Source organism: Vulpes vulpes, chromosome 2 (assembly GCF_048418805.1).
Source record: "Vulpes vulpes isolate BD-2025 chromosome 2, VulVul3, whole genome shotgun sequence".
Classification (NCBI taxonomy): domain Eukaryota; kingdom Metazoa; phylum Chordata; class Mammalia; order Carnivora; family Canidae; genus Vulpes; species Vulpes vulpes.
The window spans coordinates 149,259,336-149,281,197 of record NC_132781.1 but is presented as its reverse complement, the minus strand read 5'-3'; the positions used below and the strand labels follow the sequence as shown (position 1 = coordinate 149,281,197).

The window sequence follows — 21,862 nt, the reverse complement described above, 5'->3', positions numbered from 1 at the left end:
TAAGATCACTATGAGCTCATGTGCTGGGGTGTGAGGTCCAGATGTGACCCCATGACCATGTGCTCAGGGCTCCTGGCTTGGTCTTGTGCATCTGTGTGGCAGGGGTTAGGAGTACCAGCTGGAGTCCTATGAAATCTGTGTTCCATCCTTGCTCTGCATGTAATCACTGTGTACATTCTACTTCTGGTTTGTGTGTGCATTACTTAACTTCTTGAAGCATCAGTTTCCTTATCTGTTAAATGGGAAGAATAGTTTCCACCTTAAAAGCATCTTATAGGAGATACTCTTAGCAGGGTGCCTGGCATATTGTAGGCACTAAAAGATGATTTCTGGGGGTGGTATTATTATTGTCATTTCATTCTTTGCCCCAAACTCCCATGTGCCCTTTGGGAGGGAGGGCAGCCTTGGTGGGGGGCTGTGTATGGGGAGGGCAGGTGGATGGCGCCTAGTGAACGCCTCTCCTCGCGTCCTCCCCTGATCCCAAGCCCTCATTATCCCACATGCATATTCATAAGAGATAGCCTCAGCCCCACTCTGTAAATGGATCAGAAGCAGGAAGTGGAGGCCAGTGTGGAGAGGGAGTCCCAGTGGAGAGGAGGCTCAAAGCCAGAGTGATTCTGAGTCCTCATGGACGGGAGGATGGTGAGCAGGGATGGGGCAAGAACGGGCTGGGGAAACCCTGAGGGGCAGTGGGAGCTGGAGCAAGGGATTATCGGTGTATTGAGGATTGAAAACTGGGACCCAAATGAGATCAGATTGGAGAACCCTTGGGATGAGTGGCCAAGAAGTTAGAGGCTGTTTCCTTTGGGATCTGGAGGCCGGGTGATGGGCACAGAGGATGGACAAAACGACTCTTGCATATTTCTCTCAATGGGCAGAGTTTACATGATACGGTGTAGTTGGAAGAATTGTGATGATCCTAAATCCCACCCTCCAGTGAGGCTCAGGGAGGCTGGGTGACTTGCCATCACACAGATGCTGACTGTGATCTTACCTCTGGAGATGTGAGAGACAGAGTGACTCTGGCCCACAAAGGAGGTTCAAGGCCGGGAGACAGGTGGGCGGGCGGGCTGAGCAAGATACAAGAAATGAGGCCTCTTTATCTTCCTCCAAATTTTATCTCTCAATAATCCCCTGAGACAGCACAAGCAAAAATGATGGTCTCCGTTTTACAGATGAGAAGCATGAGGCTGAAAGAGGAGGAGTCACCGGAACGAGTCAGCCCGGTGAGTTGTCTGCAGCACTGTTGGCCCTTCTGTGTAGGGTGCCATGGGGGCCCAGGGGGCTGCTAGCTTAAGTCTTGGGGATCTTGGGCAGGGTTGGGCCAGGATAACAGCAGTGCTCTGGAAAATTGCAATCTAAAACCAGATAGGGTCAGGTACTTGTGGTTTCACTAATCCCTCCCTCCTTTCAGACAACTGCCTATTTCTTTGAATGCTTTCTAGATGTTCACAACTGCTCTGTGAGGTTAAGCAGGATAAGCATCCCCATTTCAGGGGAAGGGAGGGAGGTGAAGTGAGCCCCAGGATGGCAGAGGGTGACACAGGCTATGAAGAGTCTCAGCTGTTGCTTGTCTTGGTCTTGGGCTCTTCCTCCTGGATCAGGCCATGGAAGAGGGAGAAGAAGGGTGAATTACACCCTTGGGGCACTGATGTCAAAGGTGCTGACCCTGGGGTGGGGGGTGGCTGTGGGAAGGGCTCCCCTCAGACTGCTTGGTGGCATCGCAGACACAGAGGATTGCTGAGGAGAAGAGGACTGTGAATGGGCTGTTTGGGGATCAGAGCATCGATCACCACCAATTGAAGAAACTGTGTTCCTGGTGGAAGTTCAGATGCACCTTCATTCAGCAAGCACCAGCCGCTTACTATGCCAGGCCTGGTGCTGGGTGCAGGTCAGGGGACGGGTGGCCACACATGACTTGGACAGTCCCTTCATGGCTCAGAGTCTCCTGAGGGTCTCTGACCAGGGAAGAGAGGCAATGAGGTGTCAGGACAGGCCTTGGGTTCCAAGGTCAAGGCCAGGCCCGGTGGTCTTCTAGCTCTGTCCTTCTGACCTGTGTGGCCTTAGAGCAACAATAACAACAATCACAATAGTCACAGCCAGTGCTCCTTCAGGGCTCGGTTTACAGATGGCACAGCACTTTACTTTGAGCCTCAGTTTTCTGATCTGTAAATTGGGTGGAGCGGGGAATGAATCTACTTCTTAGGGTGATTGTGAAGCTTGGACGAGCCCATGTAGGTGAAAAGACTTTGGTACCTGCTTGGGCTTTGTGGCAACTTGAGTTATTTGTGAGGCCAAAACAGAAGCCCACATGGTAGAAACACAGGGAAGCTGGAGGATATTCATTCCTAATGGGGCCTGGTAGCGGCTTAGGGGTGGTGGTGGTTCTCTTTACTGAAGATCCAGGATGTGAGCAAGGTTTCCAAGGGCAGAGAGAGGGGGTGAGGGGGAAAAAAGGACTTTCCAGGGGGAGGGCATCACGTGGACAAAAGTGAAGAGGAGGGAAGCTGTAGGGTTTGTTTGTGGAACTGTCCTGGTAGCAGTGAATAGCCTGGCACTCCATGAATCACCCAAGGAGGCAGTCAGGGCGGAACTTTGGCTCCAGGGCCAGCTGTGAGGCACTTGGACTTCCTGCCCTAACATTATGTATCTAGGGTTGTGCGAGGAGGAGAGAGCCAGGGGGTAAACTGAGAGTAATTACAGAGCCCTGCTTCTGGGTCTCTCTCACCTACCCTTGCAGCACGGTTGGCTGGGAATGTGACCCACCCACCCCTTCTGACCTCCTTAGCTGGGGGCCAGAGTTTGGGCATCTCTCGGGAACAATGAGCCAGCCAGCAAGAAGGCTCAGGGGAACTCGTGGCCCAAGACAGGAGTCAGCAGAGCTTGAAGAACAGGTGGAGGGAGGGAAGGAGGGCTGAAAGAGTGTGAGTCCGGGGTCGTAGGAGAAACAAGGATGACGAGGAGCTCACATTTGTGAGCATCTACTATGTGTGGTAACAGCCCCATGACGTGGGTATCTACACTTTACAGATGGGGAAACTGAGGCTCAGAGAGGTGAAGTGACTTGCCCAAGTTTCTTTATCCGATCGTGCACCATTCAACAGCGATGCACTGGGTAGAGGCTCTACACCAGGCGTTTGGAGTGCCCGGCACTCGGTCTCTGCCCCGCCGTGGAGGGGGTCAGTGTTGTAAGGTCACACGGTGGCCTCGTTGGAGCTCGGGATTTTCCGAACCCTAACTTTGGACCAGGACTCGAACCGGGGCAGGGTCGGGTGCGGCTGCACGGCTCGCCGGGCCGCGGGAGTCCCGGGTCCCCTCACATTCCCTACCTGTCCGGCCCCGCGCACCTGCCGCAGGTGCCCCTCGGGAGGCTCCGAGCGCCGCCGGAAAGCGGCGAGCGGCTTCGGCAGGCGGGGCGGGGCGGGGCCTCCAGGGCGGGGCGGGGCGGGGCCGCCGGGGCGGGGCGGGGCGGGGCGGGGCGGGGCGGGGGCGGCGCCAGGACCGAGCGCCCCGGAGCCGAGCGATCCCGCCGCCCGCGCCCCGCGCCCCGCGCCCGCGCCGCCGCCATGGGGGCCTGCCTGGGCGCCTGCTCGCTGCTCAGCTGCGTGAGTCCCGACCCCCCGCCCGCCCGCGCCGCCGGCTCCTTCTTCGGCCCCGCACTTCTGTCCCGTCGTCTTCCTCCGAATAGTGTCTCCGTTCCCCTTCCTCTAAACTTGTGTTCTGGGCCCGCGCCCCGCCGCTCGCCCTCGGGCCCCCCCGTCCCCGGGCCCCCCCATCCCGGACCCGCGGGCGCCGGGGACAACTGGCGTCGGGGCTCGGGTTACGCGGGGGAGGGGCTGGGGCTGGGCGCGGGCGCGGCGGGCGGCGGGCGCGGGCGGCGGGGGAGGGGGAGGGGCGGGCCCGGGCGGGCGCCCCCGGGCCCCGGGGAGACTGAGGCCGGAGCCGGGGCTGGGCGTGCGCGCGGCGCCCCTCGCCCCTCCTGGCGCGCCCGTCCCCGTCCTCCCTCTGGGACGCGGACTCTGTGTGGCCCGCCTGGCCCTGCCCCACTCTGCCGGCGTCTCTCTGTCCCTCCGGCAGTCCGTGCGTCAGTCCGTCGCCGCCCGCCGGCCTCGGTCGGTCCACTTGTGTTTGTCTGACGTCTCTTTATCCCACTTGTCTTCGTGGGTCCGCGGCTTCTCCATCAGTCATGGTCTGTCTGCCCGTCTCGCCTGCCGTCCAGTCTGTCTGTCTGTCTGTCTGCATCCTGTGTCCGCCCCTTTCAGGCTGGCGCACACCAGACCCTGGACCCTTCCCCGGCGACCCCAGACCCTTCCGCTCTGGGCCCCCGGAGCCTGAAATGGGCGTGGGGGAGGCCCCCTTGAGTGAGGTCGGCTGGGGTCGCCACAGCCCCGGGCCCAACTCCGGGTTGGAAGACCCAGGAACTGGGGGCGGTTGGAGTGCGTGGGTGGGGAGAGCACCTGGTGCTGGGGCGCAGGGACCTCGGGGGCACCAGCCTCTGTTTTGGGGCCGCAGCCAGCAAAGGGGAGGAGCTTCAGCCAGACCCCGGCTGGGAGGCCCTTTCTCCTTTCCCTCTTCCCCTCATTAAATCTGAGGTTCATTCAGGCAGCTCCCTCCCCCTCTGCTCTACACAAAGAAGCGGAGAGAAAGGGGGGGTGGTCTGGTGGCTGCTGAATCTCAGGACTTGCTTTCCTTTGTTCCTGATTTGTGCGTGTGCGGGTGTGTTAGGATGGGGCGGAGGAGTGGAGGCTTCGGGATCTAGAGATGTACTTTACAACCATTTTCTGAGAATGCTGGCTGCACAGAGAGGCTGTAGACAGGGTCCCTGGACAGTCTCTTGTCCTCTCTGGGCCTCCATTTACCCGCCTGTGAACTGTGTGTGTGCACCCGCGTGTGTGGGCCCACGATCCCAGGAATCAAGAATTGGTTTCTGAGATCCCTTTCTGCCCAGCGAATTCTAGGCTTGGGCTGGTTTCTGGCCAAGAAAGGTTTGCTTCCTGGTGCAGGAGGGAGAGCTTCCTCCACGTTGACCAGGTTTCCATTTGGCCGGGCTGGCCTGGGAGTGGCACATGTTGAGGGGTGACCCGCCAAGCCCCCCACCAACCCCCTCGTGCCTCGGTCTCCCCATCTGCCTCCTTCATAATTCTGTTTGAGGAAGATGGAAAAGTGCCCCACCTACTTCCTGGCGACTGTGAGTGGCCCTATTGTTGTTACCTTCTTGGAAAGGTGGGCGGAGAACTCCCTCTGGAGCCTAAGCTGGCGGCTGAGTCACTAAACCTGACAATGCTGAGGCCAGAGGCACCTGATAGGCTTGCTGAAACCTTCAGCAAACTGAGGCTCAGAGAGGTTAGCCAACTTTCCAAAGGTTGCACAGAGAACGGATAGGGAACTGCACAGTCAAGATTAAAATCTGATTCCTGGTCCGGGCCTGCACCTTCCCTCCCTTCACATCCAGGGTGCCCGAGGGACAGGGTGGGTCTAGGGTAGAACTGGGTATCTAATATCTGCAGGAGACCTGTCCCTCCTTTCGGTGGCCTCCCCTTGGGGTTCTGACCTCTGATATTTCCTGAGTTCCTACCACATGCCAGGCGCTGTGCTCAGCCCCTCACCATGCTGTCTTCTTGGTTCTCCCTCCAGCCCTGTGACATAGTTCTCCTATTTTAGATAAAGACACCAACAACAGCCACCATCACTGTGCCCTCACTCAGGGCCCAGTGCTGCCCAGTGGTGGTACTCTGTATGTGTCCTCTCTCTTTTTTTTTTAATACTGTCTTTTTAAAAAATTTTTATTTATTTATGATAGTCACAGAGAGAGAGAGAGAGAGAGAGGCGGAGACACAGGCAGAGGGAGAAGCAGGCTCCATGCATCGGGAGCCCGACGTGGGACTCAATCCTGGGTCTCCAGGATCGTGCCCTGGGCCAAAGGCAGGCGCTAAACTGCTGTGCCACCCAGGGATCCCTGTATGTGTCCTCTCATTCAATCCTCACTATGACCCCAGTGAAGCAGTTAATATTATTCCTATTTCACAGATGACAAATCTGGATCAGAGAGGGAAAGTGATTTCCCCACAGCCACACAGTATTAGGTGGTGCAATTGGGTGTTACTGGGCACCGATAATAACCTGTTTCAGGGGTGGCTGGGTGGCTCAGTCGATTAAGTGTCCAACTCTTGATCTCAATTCAGGTCTTGATCTCAGGGTTGTTAATTCAAGCCCTGCATTGGGCTCCATGCCTGGCGTGGAGCCTACTTAAAACAAAAAACAAACTAAAAACAACCGGTTTCAATGGAGATTTGCTGCACTGGAGGAAAGTGCTAATAGGGAGTTCCTGGGCATCTTGGGGGGAACATTCTGGAGTTTGTGGATTCATGGAGGAGACTTCCAGCCATGATGCATTTGCATCTGCTCATCATGCCTTAAAGTTAGTGTTTGTATTGGGCAGAGGGTAAGTTCTGCCTCGGAGATCAGATGGGCCCACAATGGGGTGGGAGTCCCCAGGCCAGCCAGTACTTGGTGGGCTGGACAGTCAGCAAATGTTTAGGGAGGGCCTTCTGTACTATCTGCAGGCCGCCGAATCAAATTCTCTGTGAACTACATGCGAGGGCAGGTGAAAGGGTCAGACGATGGGACTCCAATCTTGGCATGGCCTCCTCCCACCCCCCCGGAAGTCAGCAGGCAATCTCTTCCCCTTTTCTCTGGGACTGAGGGAATAAGTAGAGATGAGCATGAAGCTGGTGCGCAGTGGCCACTCTAAGCATCCCAGGATGGGAAAGTGCTCAAGACCACATTTGGGGAATTGGTGAAGCTACTGACACTGGGACTTTCTGCAGAGCCTGGGCTCTGAGCCACTGCACTGTCCTTCCCAGGAGCCCATTTTATGGCTGAAGAAACTGAGCCCTGCAGAGAAAAGGGATTTGTCTAAGGTCATACTGCAAGTTCGTGGCAGAGCCAAGACTTGGCCTTCTATTCTTTGTGCTGCATGGGGAAGTAGGTGTGCACGAGTAGTTTGGTCTAGTCCTAGGGCAGCTCAGCTGGTATTGGGGCTATTCGTGAAGTCTACAGGGTGCACCCCATCCTTATGGGGAATTTTAAAAATTTCACCGTGGCAAAATGTAAATAACATAAAAAATTACCATTCTAGAGGCTCCTGGCTGGCTCAGTCGGGAGCCCATGACTCTTGATCTCAAGGATGTGAGTTTGAGCCCCATGTTGGGTCTAGTAGAGATTACTTAAAAATAAAATCTTTTGGGATCCCTGGGTGGCTCAGCGGTTTGGCGCCTGCCTTTGGCCCAGGGCGCAATTCTGGAGACCCGGGATCGAGTCCCACGTCGGGCTCCTGGCATGGACCTGCTTCTCCCTCCTCCTGTGTTTCTGCCTCTCTCTCTCTCTCTCTCTCTCTCTCTCTCTATGTCTACCATAAATAAATAAATAAATCTTTAAAAAAATTTTTTTAAAGATCTTTTTTAAAATTTCAATTGAACATTTTTTTTTGTTTTCAAGGAGTTTGTAATTTATCTTACGAAATATGATATATATATATATATTTTAAATGGATATCTATTTTTATGATATCATCCCAAATGAAGGGTAGTGTCTGAAGGGGGAAATATGGTGGGTTGAAACACACAGCAAAAATTCTAGGATCTGTCTTTTTTCCCTTGCAATCTGTTCCCCTAGCTTGCTCTCTCTGTTCCCGGAGGTACTGCACACCACCCCCCGGATCTGTCTTCCATCTGTGGCCAAAGTGGTATTTCTGTAATGCAGATCTGATGCTCTGCTTCTCCTGGAGCAGTAGTTGCTCATTGCCTTCAGGATAAAGAGCAGAAGCCTTGGCATGGCCCACAGGGACCCTGGTCATCACTTACATCATCCTTCTTGCTTCTTCCTTTGACAGCTGCTCCAAAGATAGTGTTTGTGGCAGCTTCGCACGTGCTGTTCCCTTTGTAGGAACACCTTTCTCTTCCTCACCTGGCTAACTTCTTACTCTTCCTTGAAAACTGCCCCCTCCTTTTTCCTTTTTCCTTATAGTGGTAAAATGCACATAATATATAAAACTGACCATTTTAACCATTTTAAAGTTTTATACGGTTTAGTGGCATTACCTACATTCTCGTTGTTGTGCACCCATCCCCACCATCCATCTTCAGAACTTTTTCATCCTCCCCAAATGAAACTCTCTACCCATTCAATAGTAGTATTCTCCTTTCCCCGAGCCCCTGGAAACCCCCAGTCTACTTCTGTCTCTGTGAATTTGAATTTGACTGCTCTAGGTCCTCCTATCAGTGGAATCGTATGCATTTGTCCTTTTGTGTCTGGTGTATTTCATTCACTACAATGTCCCCAAGGTTTGTCTGTGTGGTAGTCTGTGTTGTAGCAGGTGTCAGAATGTTCTTCCTTTTTAAGGCTTAATAATATTCCCTTGTATGTATATTCCACATGGGGTTTAGTCATTCATCAGTCATGGGCACCCGGGTTGCCTCTACCCTTTGGCTATTGTGAATAATGCTGTTATAAACATGGGTGTGCAGATATCTGCTTGAGTCCTTGCTTTTGACAAATATCCAGAAGTGGAGGGTCAGTTAATTTTAAACAAAACAACCCTAGTTGCCTACCCCCCTCCCGCCTCCCCAGTGCCCCAGGAATGGTCCAGAGAACCCACGTGCCTGGCTTTAGGGACAGCCAGGAGAGAGTATGAATGATCAGTGACAGCCTCTTGCCACCATGCCAAACCACACATGCTTCCAGAGCACTTCAGCTTGCCCTAGGAGGTAGTGAGCTCCTTGTCGTTGGCAGTGCATAAGCAGCAGAGGCTGCCTTCCGGGTGATTCTTCCTCAGAGAGAGAAGTCAGACCAGTTGAATGTCTAGGAGCCTCGCAGCCTGAAAGCTAGAAGCTTCAGCTTGCAGAGCTTAGAAGTTCTGATTTGCCATTCCAAGAACCTGGCTGCTGCTAAAACACAGCCAGAGTTTTGGTGCTTCTCTGTTGCTGCCGCTCCCCTGTGGGCACGTGGAGGTGAGCAGGTGGGGAGGTGGGAGGTGGTTGTAATCTTAGCACAGGAGCAATGTTATGTCTGCCTTGGCTTTTCACATTGTGTCATAAAAGTTAGTTCATGTTGCTCTGCAGCCTGGTGACTTTCTTTCCTGCCCCTGTAACGTTCCATGGGATAAATGGACTACCACTGGTCCCTGGTGCAGGACCTTTAGGTGATTTGCATGCAGTCTCTTGAGATTCTTTTTTTTTAAAGATTTTATTTATTAATGCATGAGGGACACACAGAGACATAGACAGAGGGAGAAGCAGGCTCCCTGTGGGGAACCCGATGCGGGACTCGATCCAGGACCCTGGGAATCACGACCTGAGCCAAAGGCAGACGCTCACCCACTGAGCCACCCAGATGCCCAGTTTCTTGAGATTCTACTAAGCTCGAAAAAACCTAAAGCTTTGTGCTTTATAGTTTTTGGTCTTAATTTAAATTTTTTCTCTTTTAGTAATAAAATTAGCTTTATTGAGATATAATTTATATTTAATTATATTTAGTTACATGTACCCCTTTAAGTATTACATATCGGCTGCATTTAGCAGAGAGCACTCTTAGGGGAGGACCACAATGTATGGATGAGCATTTAGTCATTTTAAATTTCCCTCCATTACTTTCCTGGGGTGTGAACAGTGCCACTATGAACTGGCGCGTGCGCGCGCGTGTGTCTGTACACGCAGCTGCCCTTACTCCTGTGAGCTGGTATTTCTGCAGAAAGAGATTCTTGCAGGAGCGATGCCTCAGGGGTGGAGTGACTGGGTCAGAGCCGCAGATGGATTCTGAGGATGCACCTGAAGCAGCTGGTGGTGGGGCCGGTGTGTGCTTTTCTCTCCCTGACCTGGTCTTTCTGGCTACCAGCCCTTGGAAATCCAGAAGTTTCGGGTGTCAGGAACACCTGGATTTTGACCTCCAAGAATTAGAGCGAGTTGAAAGGCCAGGCTCCCTGACTGCAGTGGGACAGCTTTTCCTGTGTCTCAGATGTCTCAAATTGAAGTGGTAACAAGCCAGAGCCCGGTCCTGACTTGGGCTCGTCCACACGTGGTTCCCGAAATCAGTGCTTGTGGGCCTCCACTGTTTTTGTCTGGCATCAGAGGGATTGCTTCCATCCCTCGGGTGTTTTGAAATTAAATGAAGCTGCCATCAATGAGTTAGTGGGCCCTTGGTACAGACAGAATGGGTTCAGACCCCAGCTCCTCAGCTTACCTGCTATGACCTTGGTCGTGTCACCTCTCTGAGTTATTTTCCCCATTTGTGAGTGGGAGGTGATAACACACTTATTGCACAGTGTCAGTGACACTTAACGTAGATAAGGTGCTTTCCGTGGTGCCTGGGACGGAGCAACTCCTAAAGGAATGCCGTCTGGTTACTTCTTGAATCTCAGCACTGCTGTCTGCTTGCTGGATGACTCTGGCACATTCTTGACTGCTTTAATCTCAGTTTCCTTATCTGTAAAATGGGACTAATAGCTAGTCTGTCTGTCTGCCAGAGTGTTCTTTATGGTTTCTAAAATACGTTTCTTATCCCTTCTCCCACAAAAGGCAGTCGGGTAGGAGGCAGGGTTTGGGGTGGGGGCGCAAGATGTAACCAGACATTGCTGGACCAGTTATGATTGGACCATAAGAGGAAATTCATTCTGCAGGCATTTCATTTAGCAAACTGGTCCTTGGCTTCATGGGTGAGAGAGATGGGTAACAAGGGGCATTTCCACTCTTGGGAAGAAGGGAAGCAGAGTTGTCACTTCTTCCTGGAAGGGACCCACTACCCCCAGTCTGAAGTCAGCCCCTGTCTGTGACTCTCCGGGCGGCAGTGACCATGACAGGTGGAATGATTGTTGAGTGTCTTTCTTGAGGGAGGGCAGAGCCACTATCTTTCTTGTTCTTGACTCTTAAACACTTGAGTGAAGGGCTGGGCTGTCTTGTGGGGGGAGAAAACTGATGACCAGATGTATCCGGATGTAGGCCCAGTTCCCAGAGGGGTGAGTCCTCTTTCGGGATGCCAGCTGTGAATAGAGTGGCACCACCAGCCCCCAAATAATTTCAGCCAGCCCAGGGAGTGCAGGGGCTGACACCGGCTTGGGCAGAGGAGCCAGGAGAGGGAGAGGGTGAGACGGCCCCTGCTGTCCAGGACAGGTCTGGCCCCGGAGCAGGAAATCACAACTCCGCATTCTGTTCGTTCAGTGGATGTTTATCATGTGCTTGCTGTTTCTTGCAGTCTTAACATATGTCTGGGGCCATGCCAGACACTTTACCTTTGTTCAGTCGATAGTCACTAGGCTCCTGCTGTGAGTCAAGCACCATTCCAATTCCTGGGTCTACCGCAGTGAACAAAGCCCCTGCCCTGGCAGAACTTACATGCTAGAAAAGGGGGGCTGACAAACATGAGCAAAATAGAAAGCCTGTCAGATGATAGTAAGTCCTGTGGAGAAGAGCCAAACAGGGAGGGGGAAAAGGAAGCATGTTACAGTGTAAAATTCCTATGAGAATTAGGTACCATTATGCTTCCCATCTTATAGATGAGGAAGCTGAGGTTCGGAGAGGTTGAGTGAGTTGTATAGGGCCACACAGCTTATCCGTGTTGGAACTGGTCTTCTGGATCTATCTATCTATCTATCTATCTATCTATCTATCTATCTATCTATCTTTTTTTTTTTTTTTTTTACCACTCTGCCTCTTCTTATGTAAGAAACTGAGACCTGACCTTTTTGCAGCTTGGTTTCCGCAGTGCCCTTTGGGGCTTGAAAGTGCAATGGGATAATGTCTGAGGAGGAGATGTGCCCCTGCCCGGGACAGGGAGGGCAGGCTTGGCAAGGATTTGGAGACATGGAATGGGTGGGTGGTGGGTGCTCCTGCTTGGGCGGGGGTGGGGAGAGGAGGCAGGGAGTCAGGGCACCGTCCTGCCCTTCCACAGGCGTCCTGCCTCTGCGGCTCTGCCCCCTGCATCCTGTGCAGCTGCTGCCCCTCCAGCCCCAACTCCACCGTGACCCGCCTCATCTTCACGGCCTTTCTCTTCCTGGGAGTGCTGGTGTCCATCATCATGCTGAGCCCTGGCGTGGAGAGCCAGCTCTACAAGGTAAGTGGCCCGGGGACAGGCAGGGGAGGGGGCCAACCTGCGGGACCCCGGCCCACAGCGAAGGCCCTGCTGCTCCAGGCTGGGGGGCCTGGGCTTGAGGCCCCAGCTAATCAAGAAGGCTGGGTGGGCATATCCTGGCGTGCCCACTATCCAGGGTTGGTGATGGGGGCGTTTCTTCACATGGGGAGGAGAGTTCGAACCTCACATGGGAATTCTTGTCCCTCATAGGCTGTGGGCCCCTTGGAGAATCTGATGAATCATCATTGTCCCCAGGACACTAGCCCCGGGCCATGCTTTCCCCATCTTAGTGCTCAAACCTTGTTTGGGGTCCTCACTCTTCCCTTCATCCCAGCATTTCAGAGCCTGGCACAGACCCAGTGTGACATTTAGGCCAATGGCTCTGACATTTGAATGTGCTAGAAATGCAGATTCTCAGCCCCCACCTCAGAGACTCTGGTTCTGTCCAAGAAGGTCCTCTTGGAATCTCTCCTTCCCCCAGAGTCCCTGGGGGTTCTAGGAAATAAGCAGAGAGTAAGGATCTGTCACTGAACCATGTGTCCCCATCAGTCCCAGGTTCACTCACAGGACTTCAGCCCCAAGGGTGGGTGGGGGTGAGGATGGAGGGGTAGGAGGGAGCTTTCCTCCTGGCCAGCCTTGGCAAAGTCCGCCCAGGGTTCTGGGGGCCTTCACACTGCTCTCTCTCCCCACAGCTGCCATGGGTGTGCGAGGAGGGGGCCGGGACCTCCATCATCCTGCAGGGACACATCGACTGTGGCTCCCTGCTCGGCCACCGCGCTGTCTACCGCATGTGCTTTGCGACAGCAGCCTTTTTCTTCCTCTTCGCCCTGTTTATGATCTGCGTGCGCAGCAGCCGGGACCCCAGGGCTGCCATCCAGAACGGGTGAGGGCACCCCCGCCTGCAGCTGGGACCCCCTCACACTATGGTTTCTGCCCCCTGCCGGCCTCCAACCATCTCCGGGCCCTGCTCCCAGACTCCGGAGCCACCCAAGCACAGAGATCAGCTCATTTAGTTCTTCTCACTTTTCAGAGGAAGAAATAGAAGTCAGAAAGGGTGAGAACATGCCTAAGACCACACAGGACTTTAGTGACACAGTTGGGACAAGAACCTGGGTGACCACCATCACTCCAAGTCCTTCCCTCAGGGTTTTTTCTAGAGCCAGGAAAGACTTTCTATGGCCATCAGACCATCTTCACTTATACCTGCTCTTTGAGGGTGGGGGTCCTAGGAGCCGGGCCTGGTCCCCTCCCCCAACTTAGCTCCCTGGTCTGTCCCCCCCACTCCCAATAGATTTTGGTTCTTCAAGTTCCTGATACTTGTGGGCATCACCGTGGGCGCGTTTTACATCCCCGACGGCTCCTTCTCTGACAGTAGGTGGCCTTGGTGGGAGGGATGGGGGCTACCGGGAGGGAAGTGGGGTCTCTGGAGGGAGGAGCCCTGGTGGGGGTTGCTCTTTGCTTTGGCACACAGACCCTGGGCTGCTGGCCGGGTCCTCAGCCCCCACCACCCCCACCCAAGGAGATAGAGTTCTGGTGCTTGGTCACATGGCCTTGTCTGGACAACATCCAGGGTGGGGGTAGGGGGCAGGCAGGTGAAACATGCCTCACCTCTGCCCCATACCCTGCCATACTGCATCTCTGTACATAGCTAGGGAGCAGGGACTTTGCTTCTTCTCAGTGTCACCATTGCAGGGCATGGCATCAACGACTGTTGAATGAGTAAATGCGTGTGCAAGGGAGACAGCACGGGGTATGCCTGCTGCACAAATCCCAGGGAGCCTGGCACTCAGGCTGCTCCCCTATGGCCTTGTCCCCTCACCCTTCACGCCTCTCCCCTCTCCCCACCCAGTCTGGTTCTACTTTGGTGTCGTGGGCTCCTTCCTCTTCATCCTCATCCAGCTGGTGCTGTTCATCGACTTTGCACACTCCTGGAACCAGCGGTGGCTGGGCAAGGCTGAGGAATGTGACTCCCGGGCCTGGTATGCTGGTGAGTGCCCTCGGGTCAGCCAGGTCAGCCTCCAGGTGGGCCTGGGGCTTGCTGACAGCAGGGGGTCCTTAAAGCTTAAGGAGAGCATGGGGGGCTTCTCGAGCAGTCCCCTGCCTTAGGGCAACAGGGGACTGTCCCAGGCAGATAGAGGGAAAGGTGTGTGTGTGGGGAGGGGTGGCTGGTTCTGGGGGGACTTTGGTGGGGGGGTTCAGAGGAGAGCTGGACCAGAGAGGCCTTGGCGGTTCCTACAGGATGGGCCACGCACAGCCAGTCCAGACCAAACCCAATGACAGTGGGTCCCTGAAGCCCCAGTGGCTGAACAGATCCCTGTCCGGCTCTCTTTCAGTCCTGAGTCGATCGAGGTGAAAGGCTCATGTAGGTGTTGGTTTGGTTTCCACACCTCTCGGAAGTGGCTGGTCTCTCTGATGAGAGGGCGGTGCTTCAGCAGGTCATTGTGCCTCCAGTTGACTTTTAGAAAGACTGTTTTGTATTCCTTGTTTGTCTTTTCATGGTTAACTTATTTGTGGCAAGTGAGTCATCTTGGTTCAGGATGGGGCAGAAACTCACGGAGGCACACGGGGTATCCTTCCTCCTCCGAGGAAGCCGAGGGCCCACACAGGGGCCTGCCCGACCAGCCCCCTCAAGGGTTGGGGCAGGGTCCCCGTGCCTCCTGACCCAGCGCTTGCCACCCCTCCTGCCCAGGCCTCTTCTTCTTCACCCTCCTCTTCTACACGCTGTCCATTGCGGCCGTGACACTGCTGTTCATCTACTACACCCAGCCCGGCACCTGCTACGAGGGCAAGATCTTCATCGGCCTCAACCTCACTCTCTGTGTCTGTGTCTCCATTGTCGCCGTCCTGCCCAAGGTCCAGGTGAGCCTGTCCATCCTGATGCCAGGCCCCGGGGTGTGGGGGACTGCTGGTAGGAGCCTTGGGGTCCTGGGGCAGGGCCATCAGTCACAGAGGCTTGGGCTAAGAGTGTGCGTTCCCAAGTCAGCCTCCCTAGGTTGGAGTCACAGCTTTCACGTCTACTTGCTGGGTGTCTTTGGGAAAGTGCCTTAACCTCTCTGTGTCATGTAAAATGAGAGTGATACCTACTCTTTGGAGTTACTCGCAGGATGGCACGAGTGTTTGTGAGTGTAGAGAAAAGGGCCTGGCATATAGATATTCATCAGACATTAACTGTTGTTATTGGAGACCGCTAGGGAGGACCACTGAGTCATGACTCCTAGACCCCTCAACAAGTGGTGATGGGAAGTGCAATTGCACAGTTTTCAGTCCCAGACCGTCTGGGGTAACGGGTGCAGCTCCCCAGGTCATCACATGCTATTCAGAAAGAAAGCCCTATGAGCCCAGGGGTGCTTTGCGACTGGGGATGTCAGCCCACCAGAGGTTTCACAGGTAGCTTGGGGAGCCTTTGAGAGTCTTTAGCAGAAAGGTGGGGAACCTCCCATCTAGTCTGAGCCTCTATTTCCCGGAGAAGATTAAAGCCCAGAGAGGGTGATGCCTCTGTCTCAGCTCACACAGCAATCAGTATTCATTCAGTGAGTACTTCCAGAGTGCCGACAGTGTACCAGGCGCTCGTGGGGTTGTTGGGGATGCAGCTGTGAGAAAGAGAGGACGAGTGACAAGAGCTGCCCATTGATAGCACCTGTCCTGTCATGTAGTCCATGCATTGCCATCATCCCCACTTTCCAGATGAGTAAAGGGAGGCTTAGAGGAAGAAAGAGACACGCCTGAGGTCACACAACTAGTGGGGGCCCAGCTAGGGGCAGAGCTGGCCAACTGGCTCTGGAGCCTGTGCTCTCAATCATGGAGCTTAGATTCTTTTTTTTTTAATTTTTTAAAATTTTTTTTTTTTTGGAGCTTAGATTCTTAATTCCAAGTGTGTGTGTGGTGAGGGTGGGAAAGAACAACTGCTACGAGATGAGGCCAAGTAAGATAACTTGGGATAATACATGCTATGTGGGAAATTAAAGAGAGTGGACAAAAGGTAGGTGAGTGGATGGGTGGGGAGCTGCTGCTGGGGTCAGGGTTTCGGGGCCTCATTGGGAACTCTGAGCTGAGGCCTGAATGCTAAGGAGAGGCTGGCTGTGTGGAGATGTTGGGGAGGACCGTGTCAGAGAGAGGGCACAGCAAGTGCAAAGGCCCTGAGGTAGGAGAGGGTTTGGTAGGTTCTGTGGACAGAGAGGAGGCCACCTTGGCTGGAGGGCAGTCGTCAGCAGGAGCTTGTGGGGGAGGGGGCAGGAGACAAAGGCAGGGGCAAACTAGGGAGGGCTTTAATTCCGAATGTGAAGGGATGCTGCCCTGGGAGCGTTCCCTGCAGGGGAGAGGCTGGAATTATCTGTTAGGAGAAAGAATGAGGATTCCACCTTTAATGGGCAGGGTGGGTGGTCGATGATCTCAGTACTATATTTTCCTAGAGGGTAGGGGGTGGGATGGCCCTAGGGTGGTGGGGGTCCCTGAGGTCTCTGGTGGGCTAGGTGCAGGTGGGGTATCCCCCAGGGCAGATGAGGGTCTTGCTGATGGACTGCTCTTGCCAGGATGCCCAGCCCAACTCAGGTCTGCTGCAGGCCTCTGTCATCACGCTCTACACCATGTTTGTCACCTGGTTGGCCCTGTCCAGTGTCCCCGGTGAGTATAGGCTTGGGTTCGAGGAAGACTGGCTCATTTCTGGGTCTGCAGCAGCCTTCCGGGGAGTGCTGGGGACCCTCACAGGTGACAGGGACATCTTAGCCCAGCCTGTTATCCTTCTTAGTCCTTCGGGGAGGTAAGAGGACCCTGTCTGTTCCTGGATCTCCTTCTCTGTCATTTGTCTGCTAACTTCTGTCTGTTGCTGGGAGTCGAATGGTCAGTTGTATGTCTGTCTGTCCACTGGGGTTGGCTCTCTGCCCTTCCTCAGATCTGGCCCACAGGGGCTGAGGGTGACTGTGCTCCCATCCCCAGACCAGAAATGCAACCCCCACCTGCTGACCCGCTTCAGCAACGAGACGGTCCTGGCAGGCCCTGATGGCTACGAGACCCACTGGTGGGATGCACCGAACATCGTGGGACTCATCATCTTTATCCTCTGCACCCTCTTCATCGGGTATGGTGGGGGGCTGACTTCTGGGGAGGGATCGTGACTGGGGGCCTGAAGGCACAAGTGAAGGGAGAGGAGAGGGTCTGGAGTCTGGACACTAAGCTGGGAGGCGCCCTTGGCAAGGACATGTCTAGCCCTTTGCTGGTGGAAAACTGAGTCCCTCTGAGGGCACAGTGTGACAGGGTAGCAGAGGCATGGCTGGACACTGCCTCCTGGCCCGAGGCCCTTTCCTGCACATCAGGTTGGCTGTGTCCGGCTCGGTGCGGTGCAGGCACCTGTGGGAGCAGGGCAGAAGCATGGATGGGGGTCAGCAAGTGCAGGCTCTGTCACTCACCTGCTGTGTGGTCTTGGGGCAAGTGGGTTAACCTTTCTGAGCTTCGATTTCCTCCTCATAAAAGGAGGATGGTAACCTTCAATGCTTGGGGCAGTGGGGACCCCATAGTCTCATCTGAGAGAGGGCAGCTTAGATCTAAGGTCACATAGCAATGTTTTTTTTTTTTTTTAAGATTTTATTTATTTATTCATGAGAGACACACACACACACAGAGGCAGAGACATAGGCAGAGGGAGAAGCAGGCTCCATGCACCGGGAGCCCGATGTGGGATTCGATCTCGGGTCTCCAGGATCCTGCCCTGGGCCAAAGGCAGGCACCAAACTGCTGTGCCACCCAGGGATCCTGCCGCAATGTTTTTTTAAGAGACATCTTAGCAGGTCTTATCAGTGTGGACTCTGGAACCAAACTGTGTTTGAACCTGGCACTGCCACTGACCAGCAGTGCAGCCTTGGGCAGGTCGCTTAACCTTTCTGTGCCTTGGTTTGCTTATCTGTAGAATAAGGATAAAAAAAGTACCTACTTCATTGGAGGCACTTAGAAAAGAACTTGGCAAGTTGTAGGCACCAAATAAGCGTTTGCTTTTATTGCAAGTAACTGTGGACATTTGCACAGCTGGGTGGCAGTGACTGGCCATTGTGTAAGAGTCACCAGATGATAATACTGAGTATAATTGCTGTTTACACTAAATCTGGCAGACCGATGACTGACTCTGCGTGGCCCAGCATTGCTCCAAGTGCCACTTTCTATGTCTCTCCCTGACTGCCAGGAGGGAGCCTCTTTCCTGCTCCTCTGGCCTCCCCAAGTGGTCCCTCCCTAGCAGCGCCTCTTTTCTTAAGAGCAGCACACCTGCCTCTGAACATTTTGAGGCTGTTTCACATTTTGTTTTGACCGTTTCCAAAACGCTTCCTCCAAGTCAAGCCTGGGCAGTTCACAGACATCTCTCTTTGTCACCTCATCTGATCCCTTTTTCAACCTGGAAAGGTCTGTATTATGTCCATTTTACAGATAAGGAAACTAGAGGTTCAGGAGGGGCCGCCGCTTGTCTGAGACCATGTGCACATGGTGGCCGCAGAGCTTGAGCACACATTCCCGGCCCCCCTGACGCAGGCTGAGAGCTGTGCCTTCTGCTGCTCCCCAGACGCATGCCTCCCTGGCCTGCAGTCCCTGGGCAGGGCCTCTGAGAGCCCAAGGGCCTGTCTGTTCTTAGCACAGTTCCTTTTTTTTTTTTTTTTTTTTAAGTTTTATTTATTTATTTGAGAGAGAGAGCATGAGCAGTAGGAGGGGCAGAGGGAGACGGAGAGAGAATCTCAGACTCCTTGTTGAGTGCAGAGCCCAATGCAGGGCTCGACCCCATGACCCTGAGATCATGATCGGAGCTGAAATCTAGAGTTGGATGCCAGCTGACTGAGCCATCCAGGTGCCCCCTGAGCACAGTTCTTAAAACCCAGGAGGCAAAGAAGCAGGAGCAGCCACAAGGGCAGGGACCCCTGAGAACGGCCCCCATGCCCAGCTATGTCACCGGGATCTGGGCTCCCACGCATTGGATATTGGCCTGATGTTTGGTGATTAGGGGCAGCAGAAACTCAGTGGGTGACTCCTCAGCTTGATGGAGGTAGTGGGAGCTGGGGTCCAGATCTCCTTCTCAGTCACATTTTCCCCAAATGCAAATTGGATTTTCAAAATTGACTCTGTGTCTCAAACTTTTAAATACTGTTAAAAACATCAAGACTTCATTACAGAAATGACCAAAATCTCTTCACTGTTAGTATTTTCCTATAATAAACCTTGAACAAAGGAGATGTCGTTGGTAAAACTACTCACCTAACTAATAGAAGGAAAACGAACTTAATGGCAAATGGGTATTTTTAATCATTAATATTATCAATGAACGTCATCTCTGGTGTGGTCTTTTGCAGTACTAGGTACTTAGTACATGTTTATGGAAATGGCAGATGGGCAACCTGAATAATAGTGCCTGTTTCTTTAGTTTATACTCTGTGCCAGGCACAGTGCTGGGAGCTTTACGTTATTAATCCTCCTGACAACTCTTCAAGGGAGGTACTATAATCCCCAATTTTACAGAGGCTCAGAGAGGTTAAGTGTCTTGACTATAAAGCCACATAGCAAGTAGGGGTGGAGTTCGGAGTCAAAACAGTTAGTTAATCCCTGGGCCCAGAGCCTAAGCAGTGGGTCACCAGGCCTCAAGGTTCTGGAACCATCATGCCTATTGTTATGACCAATGCCGTGGCTCCCGGGGCCCCCTGGAGCTTCCTACCTGTCTTCCTCTTCCCTCCCCTACAGTCTGCGCTCCTCGGACCACCGGCAGGTGAACAACCTGATGCAGACGGAAGAGTGCCCGTCCGCACTGGAGGCCCCACAGCAGCAGCAGGTGGTGGTCGGCCAGGGCCGGGCCTTCGACAATGAGCAGGATGGTGTCACCTACAGCTACTCTTTCTTCCACTTTTGCCTGGTGCTTGCATCCTTGCACATAATGATGACACTCACCAACTGGTACAGGTGCGTGCAGCCTGGCCGGGCATGGAGGGCATGGAGGGCATGCCTCCTCTCCTCTGCCCCCACCCCACCCTGCCCCTGGTTTATCCTGATAACTGCTGAAGGCTTGGGCATAGAGGTGTCTGTCCAGGACCCTCCATGGAGCCTGTCCATCCATGCCTCCCGGCTTCCCAGCCAGTGCCTTAGTCTGCTCAGGAATAAGTGCCTGAGAAGTAGGGGTCATAGGAGGTGCCGCTGGGCCTGTGCAGGGCAGACGGGGCCTACAGATCAGGAGTGGCAATTTGGATTTTAAGGTCAGAGTTGGGATTCCTGGTTGGAGCTTTTGGATTTAAGGTATGGGGTTAGAGTCAAAGTCACAGGGTCAAGAATAGGAGTCATGAGCTCAAGGGTTGGGATTGGGGCCATATAAAGTCACAGATTGGGTCATTTGGTTATAATTGGGGTTAGCAGGGCATAAAGCCAGGATTGAAGTTGCCGGGTCAAGGAACTAAGATCAGAGTAACAAGGTCAGGGCCTAGGGCTGGGGTTAGAGGGTCAAGGGTTAGAATTAAGGTCAGAGATATGGGAACTTGGTCCTGAGGTCAGGGGTCAGGGATGGAGTTACAGAATTGATGGTCAGCGTCAAGGTTGGAGGTCAGGACTACAGTCAGGAGCCCCAGGGTCCCCAAAGTCAGGGACCAGGAGTCAGGTTATAATATTATAGTCTAGGACCGGGGTCAGTGTTGAAATTGAGGTCAGGGTCAGATCTGTGGTGTTAATCTAAAGCTACATCTAGGGTCAAAGGCACAGCTAAGGCCAAGTGTCAAAAGTATCAGAGATGGGCTAGAGCCAGGAGTCAAAGTCAGGGCTCACGACCAGGTCGTCAGGGCAGGACCAGAACTGACATCACAACACGGGGTGGAAGCCAGGCTCACTGGGATGACGGTGTGTTCCAGACCTGGCGAGACCCGGAAGATGATCAGCACGTGGACGGCCGTGTGGGTGAAGATCTGTGCCAGCTGGGCGGGGCTGCTCCTTTACCTGTGGACTCTGGTGGCCCCGCTCCTCCTGCCAAACCGCGACTTTAGCTGAGGCGGCCCCCGGCAGCCTGCCCTCTTGGTGCCTCCAGGCTCAGGGAGTCAGCCACGCTGAGCCTCTGCCTGCACCCACTTCCAGGACTTGCCCCTGAGCTGGGCCCCTTGTTCTTAGTGCCTTCGGGGATGGGGGGGAGCATCAGGTCCCTGGCCTGAGCCCTACCTTCCCATTGCCCCCAAACCACAGAGCTGCCTCTTCCTTGCCCTTGTCCCCCATCACCTGCACTCATCCTCTGGGGAAAAAAAGGCCCCTTATTCTCATGCTCCCTGGGAGAGGGACCTGAAGGAGAGAAGCACTCAGAGCCACTCTGAGAGTGGGAGCACTCCCCAGGATGGGGTGCCCAGCACTGAGCCCGGGGTGTTCCTGACCACATCCCTCAGGGCACCCCGCCCCCTTCCTGGACTCCGTGCCTTACTGGGTCTTCGCGACTTTGCGCAATAAACAAGCCAGTACATGTGCCTTTCCATGTTCTGTGCTCCGCACCCTGGGCATGGCCCTCCTGCCATCTGAGGCCACTGTTGGGGTGGAAACAGATGGTCAGGGCTGGGAAGGCCAGACATGAGAACTGGGCTCTGTTTTGTAGGGCATGGAGAGCCTTGGGGTGGGTGGGGGAGGTGATAGGGGAAGGAGGGGCTTTGGGAAAAGGGAATCTGGGGGCCAGGAAAGGCCCTGGAGCAGTGTCCACATGAGGGGTGGTGAGGCCAGAGTCAGGATGGAGAGGAGAGTTTTTGGGGGGTGACTGAGGGGGCCA

The 21,862-nt window shown here is 54.1% G+C and overlaps 1 protein-coding gene across 2 annotated transcripts; it reads left to right on the top strand.

The window, feature by feature from the left end:
- Positions 1–538: 538 nt before the first annotated feature.
- On the top strand, positions 539–21,565 carry SERINC2 (serine incorporator 2). Of its 2 annotated transcripts, XM_072750436.1 has the most exons (11): positions 539–642; positions 1,176–1,226; positions 11,941–12,102; positions 12,813–13,003; positions 13,412–13,491; positions 13,970–14,107; positions 14,810–14,979; positions 16,650–16,740; positions 17,053–17,194; positions 19,825–20,040; positions 20,973–21,565. In XM_072750436.1, exons 1-11 carry the CDS (start codon positions 628–630, stop codon positions 21,106–21,108), a joined length of 1,392 nt encoding a protein of 463 aa, XP_072606537.1. In that variant the 5' UTR covers positions 539–627; the 3' UTR covers positions 21,109–21,565. The 2 variants fall into 2 exon arrangements, with proteins under 2 accessions (XP_072606537.1, XP_072606538.1); XM_072750437.1 differs by lacking the exons at positions 539–642; positions 1,176–1,226 and adding an exon at positions 3,522–3,605.
- The last annotated feature ends 297 nt before the right edge of the window (positions 21,566–21,862 follow it).

Excerpts from the sequence above, each read along its gene's own strand:
- SERINC2 (XM_072750436.1), top strand. Across the intron at positions 16,741-17,052 it reads GGCCCTGTCCAGTGTCCCCG|ACCAGAAATGCAACCCCCAC; the intron begins GTGAGTATAGGC and ends TCCCATCCCCAG. Across the intron at positions 20,041-20,972 it reads ACACTCACCAACTGGTACAG|ACCTGGCGAGACCCGGAAGA; the intron begins GTGCGTGCAGCC and ends GGTGTGTTCCAG.